The 8327-nt window shown below is 43.4% G+C and overlaps 1 protein-coding gene across 1 annotated transcript in view; it reads left to right on the top strand.

Moving 5' to 3' along the window:
- The first annotated feature begins 383 nt into the window (after window positions 1–383).
- Window positions 384–8327, top strand: part of LOC106815175 — a 21370-nt gene continuing 13426 nt past the window's right edge. The window contains exon 1 of the mRNA XM_014819606.1: window positions 384–508. Coding sequence (XP_014675092.1) covers window positions 399–508 — 110 coding nt within the window. The 5' untranslated portion in view covers window positions 384–398. The remainder of the gene's footprint in view (window positions 509–8327) is intronic.

The raw sequence follows: 8327 nt of genomic DNA, 5'->3' as shown, positions 1-8327 counted from the left end.
TTGTGTGTGTATTGTCTTAATAAAATATGTAATCTCTTTTATTTTATTTTTTTATTTTCTCGGAAACCAAAATTTTGCCAAAATTTTTTTTTTGGGGGGGGGGAAATCTTTTAGTGGGTAGGGGCCCCTGAAATGCACAAAATATCTCACAAGTTCCAACAACAACTTACAGTTAATCAATCGCATGTGAATGCAATATCAATGACAGACACGGGACCACAAAACGCACGAAATATGCAAATACAGAGAAAATGTACGGTCAATGTTACAAAATAGCACAGTGATATGCGATGTGACAACCCTACTGGACGACTGTCCTGTTCCTATCCACAGGTAGTTCAATTGAAAGTCAAAATTGCCCTCACCCAAAACCCCAGTACAATAGTAGCAACATTCTCATGCTTTGCAAATACTTGGTTTATATTTTTACTGGATGCTTAGGAGTTGCAATGAACATGACGACGGAAGAATGGTGCGACAGGATGAAGACAACCTACAATGGAAAGAACTATATTCCTTAGACGGTGCCAGTTGGCTTTCTACTCTAGACTTAACCTCGGGTTATTGGCAGGTGGAAATAGATCCGGAGGACGCGGCGAAGACTGCGTTTAGGTCTATGAGAGGTCATTTCCACTTTTCCGTAATGGCTTTCGGATTGTGTAATGCACCTGCGACCTTTCAGAGGTTGATGGAGTGTGTGCTGCGGGGCTTACTGTGGACAGAGTGTCTTGTGTACCTAGACGATATCATCATTTTTGGTAAAACCTTTGATGTAGCTCTTGGTAACCTCCGTGATGTTTTTTGTCGTATTGCAGATGCCGGCATGAAATTTAAGCCCACGAAATGTACGCTCTTTCAGAGAAGTGCTGCCTTCCTTGGTCACGTCGTATCGAGTGATGGAATTCGTTGTGACCCTGCGAAGCTTGAGGCGGTACAGTCTTGGGGTCGGCCTGGCAGCGTTGGTGATGTACGGAGCTTCCTAGGGGTTGCTAATTACTATAGGCGATTTATCCCTGGTTTCGCGGCCCTGGCGGATCCTCTAGTGCAGCTGACGAAGAAGAGCGTACCTTTCCAGTGGAGTAGGTCTTGTGAGGAGGCGTTCAGTAGTTTGAAGGTATTACTTACGTCGGCGCCGGTGTTGGCATACCCGCGTGCGGGGGTTGAGTTTATCTTAGACACTGATGCGATAGGCTTTATTATGCATGTGACCGCGATCGGTGATATACACGCAACCTGAATGGAAGAGAGCATTCTGGGTAAGAAATAAAAGAACAAGAGTGGCGGTATTAGCCATTGCTTGGTTTGTAACCTGTTCAATTCGTGTTAGTGTTAAATAACGTTATTAATACGTTACAATTGGCGACGAGGATAAAAGAAACAGACTCTAGTGATCGCAGAAACTGTGGGAAAGACGATAATGGCGCTGCAACTAGAGGTTACCGGTTTACAACCGTTTGACTGTAAAGGCGATTCGACTAATGTGTCACCACGCTGGAAACGTTGGCGAAAATCCTTTGAGTATTTCGTGGTAGCAAAAGGAGTAACGGACATTCCTCAAAAGAAGGCAATGTTGCTACATTATGCAGGCATGGACGTTCAGGAACTATTCGACACATTACCGAACGTACCAGTGGCAGAAGGAGATGATTCGCAGGACAAATACACGGTAGCTATGGGAAATTTGGATAAGTATTTCTCACCTCTCGTCAACATTCCGTATGAACGGCATGTTTTCAGACAAATGAAGCAAGACGAAGGTGAGACCATAGACCAGTTCGTTACAGATGTGTGACTTTCAGGACAAGAAATATGAGCAAATACGAGATCAGGTGATCGACAAGTGTAGGTCGTCAGTGCTGCGTAGAAAGCTGTTAGAAAGGGGAGGAGATCTGAAACTGGAGAAATTGCAAGATCTAGCACAAGCGATGGAAGTCGCAGAAGGAAACAAAAAGGGTAAGAACCCGAATGCCGGACAGAATAAGTGTTTTCGTTGTAATAACGAAGGCCATTATGCACGTGACCCCAATTGCCCAGCACGCAATTCGACGTATCATAAATGTGGACATATCGGACATTTTACAATCGTATGCAATACCAAGCAGGTTCGTGGTCAGCCCAGTGTAAATGGACGTTCGAGTGCACCCAGTGCACGTGGATATTCGGGTGCACGAGGAAGAGAAGGATCACGAAGTGGAAGAGGGTGGAAGCGTGACGATTATAGAAATGTGGAGACACGAGACGAAAAGGCCCAAGAATCTGACTATGCATTTTCTGTTTGTTTCAGTGCGTGTTTACATCAGACCATTTGGATGCAGCACGATATAATGACTACAACTATTATTATTGACCTAAATGCTCAGCCGCCATGATGCCAATTTCCTCATTCTGTTGAGCCATACGCCACGCAAACTACAAATCTACCATAACATAGCAGCCCAAGTTACTAGAAATATGGTGGGGATTGCGAATGTCATGTATAAACACATTGCTGTAACCCTGTCTAACCTGGGCCCATCACTGTCAGCTGCCTGTCGCGCGCTCTCACTATCGCGGTTTATCCTCGGCTGGTTGGATTTGCATTCGAGTAGTGCTGACAGGGCTGTCTGTAAAATGTTATATGTGATTGGAAACTGGTAAGATTCATTATCACGTCTGTGCACAACAAAATAGAGATGGCAAGGAAAAAATTATATATTCTATACAACTCCAATGCTCAACCATGCCAATTAATTTAAGAAATATTTGAAAGTACACGTTTAACATCCACTGCAGGCGTCAATGAGTTTGAGCAGCTGTTTGCGACCATTGGCGGCTCCTTGAATTACATAGTGGCGGTTGCAACGTCGGATCAGTGTGTGCTAGGTAGTCCGGCAATGTGGCGCGGTCGATGTCTTCCTAGTGTTTGGGCTATTGATGCAGGAGTTCTAATTGAATTTCCTCACTTTCATTGGCAGGACGCATGTGTCATATTGACTCTGCCAAAAGAGAGATGTAATTGAATGTCAGAATACTTCTACTGTGAACGTCTTCTACGCCTGTATGCATCGCTTGATTAAATTACTAACGGTGGATATTCATATAACGATAGTAGTACTGATCTTTTCCTGTTATAACTACACATTTCGATCAAACCAGTGATGAAGAGATTAAATGCAAAGGTGTGCTTAATCCAGTAACAAGTCAATAAACAACACGCACAGAAAAACAAAGAAGAACAGAGTGTGATCCAGATTATACAGTAACATCAACGAAACTGTACATGTCAGCGATAGCTGCTGTATCACTACACCTCTTAGTGCAGTCTTCGCCAGGTAGTTTGATGGCATTAAATAGCTTGCCGTCCCAAGATAATTGCAAAGAAGAAGTCTTCTGGAAGCGAAAGAAGTAATGTCTGTGAACCACTTAATGAGGGAAAGAAATTTACATAATAAATATTATGTTTGTTTATTTTCAAATGAAACATCTAGGATTTAAATTGAACAGCACGACTTGTAACCGAACTATAATATATGTCTATTTGGCTTATGACGCTACTGCTTTTGATACTACCAATCTCTTGTTCCTGCCGTCAATGGCCAAATGCCTTGCCGATTTTGTGTGGAAACAAAGGGCCGGACTTGGTGCTCCTGTAACGCTCACGCATGCGTGTAGTTCTTTCCATTGTAGCGGTTGTCTTATGCCTGTCGCAGCCATTCTTCCGTCGTAATGTTCCATCTGCAACTCCTAAGCATACAGGAAAAATAAAACCAAGTATTTGCAATAGCATGAGAATGTGCTACTATGTACTGGTGTTGGGTGAAGGGCAATTTTGACTTTCAAAATTGAACCTACCTGTGGATAGGAACAGGACATTCGTCCAGTAGCGGTTGTCACCATCGCATATCACTGTGCTATTGTAACCTTAGGCAGACTATAGAGGTGAAGTACAAGACGGGTAAGAGTGAGAGTAAATAGCCAAGACAAGAAAGTCAAACACAAACTTAGCAGAGTAACTGTACAACAAAGAGTTTATTCGGACATAATGCAAACACACACGATGACAAGCAGCAAGCGTAAGGCTGAAAGCGTAGATAAACGCTGACAGTCAAACCAACAGAGTAGAGGAGTAATGTGGATTCTTCCTCTCTCTATCGGCCCTCTTATATGCGCACCCCGAACATTGTTTGTTTCGGTCCTTGCGACGACTAGTGCCGCCTCATCTTGCGGGTCATAACACGTATTTATCCCGCGCTAGTAGTCGGCGACCACCTCGCCGGCCCGTCGTAGCCTATCTTATTGCTCGATATTACCTTCACTCTGCATCGTCGTGTTGAACTAATGTTCAATCAATTCCCCATGCATGTGTCCATCAATGCCGACCCGTATTTACCAGGGGACAAGACAAGGTTTGTACCAGACATGGGGTGTTGCTAAAGGTTGTTTGGTATCAACATGTCAGGGACCTCCTGATGCAACCTTGCCCAGTGGACTACCCTGAAAATATGCTGCTCGAAAAAAATATGGCGGCGCATTTTTTCAAAATGTGCCACTATGTCCTAAGTCTAATGTTGACGGCATTTTTGATATAATGTCTGAATAGAACCTCCTCTCACTATGTGTGCTGTATCATCTTAAAGGAATTTAAATTCCCTACAAGATGATAGCCTACATTTAATGGGCTTGATAATGATTTGCATAACAATTTTAGCCAAAAATGAGGTTTGACAATTTTTTTCAACAAAATATGAATTGCACGCAGTAATACATTTTTCTGCCATATTCAAAAATCTCTTTGCACTAAAAGAATTGAACTTTCTAGTAAAGCTGCCATATGTTATAGTGAATAGTCGTGTAAACAGACAAGTTCATTGCTATTTCTAAGCAACAAGTTATATGCTCAAGTTAACAGCTTTAGCTATACGTTAAACTGCATCGGCTTTTTCTTCCTATATCATCTATCCTGAAGTCGCTGCTAACTGTCGCTGACCTGCGTTGTTCGCGATGTCCTGCATTCCTGCTACATTTGATTTGATAGTCGCTGCAGCGGCACGCCTATCGTAGCATGGGACTGAATGACTTAGCACATGAGCAGTTCTTATTGCACACCTTAGCACATTCGGCACGATAGTGGCTCTCTTCACCGACCCAGCGCAGGCTGGGTGCGTACATGGAACAGGAAGCACAGCTGACCATCCAGAGTCCACCCAAAATTCTGTCCAGGGTGGATTTTGGCTTGGCAATGTGCGCAGTCTATCTATGATCGTTGCAAGGGCAGCCCTCTTTACGTGCAGAAGGCAATCTCTTCTGTGGGGGCAAGAGCTTTAGGAGAGTAATCTTGTTGTTCAACAACTTGTATGCCCTGACGCATTGGCCCAGATCAAACTCCTGAATCATCAGCCACTGATGTGTAAACAGATTTGTGGTGATGGCCTTGGCCTGCTTGAGGAGTCTTCTGAAGTACGGATGTCTCAAGTAGGGTTCTGCAACCAAACTCCTTGCAATCATGTATGTCGATACACAAGCTGCACTTGAACCCAATCCTTCTGGCCGTGAAGTAAGGATAACTCGTAGTGTCATCTGCCACACCTCAGGCTCATGTGATGAAGGGCATGCAATGAACATGTGAAGTTCCCAAGTGTCACCACCATTTCATGGATTAGTAGTATGTCTTCTGCTGTCCTCAACGCATGAAGTTCTGGTAGATCTCTCAGTTGTGCTTGCTGCATAGTGTAGACACGATGTAATAATGTCTGTGTCATTGGCGTGGATAACTACTCTTTAAGGCTTCGTCATTCTGGACACTGTACAGAGTGTGCAGGATTAATCCCTTGTATCAGCCCTCCTGCTGCGTCGATTCCTAGAGCAGGAACATCCGTACAGACTCTCTTGTGATTAATACGCTCCTCGTCTCTTCTGTGAATGCCAGCCACTCCAGGTAGAGATGATTAGACCAACAGGCAGGGTATCAGATGCTATTCTCACACCAATTTCTCACAGAAGGTAAGTTAGAGGTTAGGCTTGTTTAGCTGTGTAATGGTCATTTGACTTCATATTCTTTGGCAGGTTTTGATTTCAGCATACTGTGTTCTTGCTCAGCGAGGACGTTTGGGTTTAAGGACTTTTTTTTTGGGGTGTCCGGGGTTTTTTGTTTTTATTATCGGTTGTATTGGTGGAATTTTTTTTTTGTGGTGTGGGTGGTAGCTCAGCTGTCCACTGTACCTGTCACAAACAGAGCCATGAACTCAGTACCAGCAGGCACACTCATTCAGGATTTGTATCATTCACAATGGTCGCAAAATCTTTCACCTTTGTGAAGGACCAGTGTCGAATGGCAATACATTGATCATGACTACCTGCTGTCTTCCTTGTCATGTTGGGGCAGAGCAGGAGTGCTGGTCACGTTGGCTCGTCTCAAGGTTTTCACTAGGCTTGACTGGTACGCTGTCTTATTCTGCCATCATCCCTGAAGAGAGATGGTGTAGTCACTGCATTATGTCCCTATAAAGTCAACAATGTCTAGTTCTCCACGCACCTGGCATGATCTGTGCATACGCCCAGAAGGGCAGTTATCATTACTCTTCGCCCGATGGCAGCTGTTAGCCGGCAGACATCTTCGGTTTCTTGTTTTTGTGTGTGGAAGTGTGTTCACCTTCACAGTACTTGCTTCTTCTGATCAACTGGGTCATGACTGAGACAGTGCCTCCAGACCCAGTTTGTTCACGACCTGGGTAAAGGTTGTTCTTAACGTTGGCAATCAGCGCATTGTCGCAAGTTCTATATTTATCAGGATGTTGTGGTTGGCACAGCACAATGGATTCGTCTCGAGCTGGCTGCCATTTACCTTGATCCATCTCGCATCCCGTGTGATCTGCCCGACTTTACACGCAGATTCATGTGGGCTAGTGAATGAAGATGTATCATCATTTCCAACTCGCAGAGGAGCAGCAGCAGTGATGTTTTGTGTAAAAGCCAATTTCATCCGTGTGCAGGGTTTAGTGTAAAACATGCCAGACCACTCGCTTCCTTGCATCTGCATTGTAAGTCCGTTCCAGAAGCATGTTCAGGAAGAGACACTATTAATCTTTTGCCATCTGCTAGCTTCAGGCTCCCGACAAATGCATCCTGCTATAGTGCTTCATGTATCATCTGGGCTGGTTTCAGGTTAGTTCTTCATCTCAGCCAGTATAGGGAGGCAAAGACCGCTGCCCATATTGTAGTGCCCGCTGCTGTGAGGTAAGATAGGCATTCGTGATGATTCCAGAGAGATGTCTACTCATGACCCGTCAGCTTCCTCGCTGGTATAAATAAACGCTGTGAAGAATATCTTGACATCTTCCAGGAAGATGGACCCGAAAAATTGATGTTGTTGCTCACGCTAGTGATTCTTGAAAGCATCTTCTCGTTCCTGCAGGCTGATAACGGTTCATGGGACTTCTTGAAAATCATTGTCAACTTATGAGTGCAGTGATGTCTTTTCAAACAACATCTTCAAACGTGCAAACCCGTCACGCAAGGTTCAAAGCCGACGCAAGTTAAAGGTAGGCGGGAGACTTTTGAAATTATGGAGAAATATGTATTTTTGCGCAATTCATATTTGGGAAAAAATTGTCAAAATCAATATTTTTGGGCCAAATTTTTATGCAAATCATCACCAACCCATTAATGTGTATCATCTTGTAGAGATTTAAATCCCACTTTAATATGATACCACACACTATGGTGAAAACGAGGTTTGCAAAGCGCCGCAAGTTATACGTATAGCGGGAGAAGGCGCTGTGGTGTAATGTACGGAGCAAATGCTGTTTTACTAATATCAACCATTTTAAGTTTGGAGACAACTATAAACTTTATCGTTAGAGAAAGCTTATGAACTTGTCCCTCACACATTTAACCATATCATATGGGCCGTTTCCTGGAAAGTTTCAATGCTTTAGTGAAAACGGGTTTTGAAATATTGAGAAAATGTATTTTAGTGCAATTCATATTTGGGAAAAAAATGGATAAAAAATCACATTTTTGCCCAAAATTGTTAACGATAATCACCTACCAAGCCCAGTAAATGTGGTATCATCTTATAGAGAATTTAAATTCGCTTTAATATGATACCACACACGTGTGAAAGGAGGTTCTATTCAAACATAGTTCAAAATTGTTAATATTAGTTAGACATGGTGGCCATTTTGAAAAATGGCGCGCCATATTTTTTTCAAGGCAGCATATTTTCAGGGTTCCAGCCTGGAAGGTGTTCAGGGAGGTCTCCTGAACAAGTTGATACAAAAAACAACCTTTACAAACACCCCATGTCTGGTTGACCAAGCAAAAAATGGGTTTGCGCCCTGGGGTATATG

The sequence above is a fragment of the Priapulus caudatus genome, unplaced genomic scaffold (genome assembly GCF_000485595.1).
Source record: "Priapulus caudatus unplaced genomic scaffold, Priapulus_caudatus-5.0.1 Scaffold1056, whole genome shotgun sequence".
Taxonomy (NCBI): domain Eukaryota; kingdom Metazoa; phylum Priapulida; class Priapulimorpha; order Priapulimorphida; family Priapulidae; genus Priapulus; species Priapulus caudatus.
This window is presented reverse-complemented; position numbering and strand designations above follow the sequence as displayed.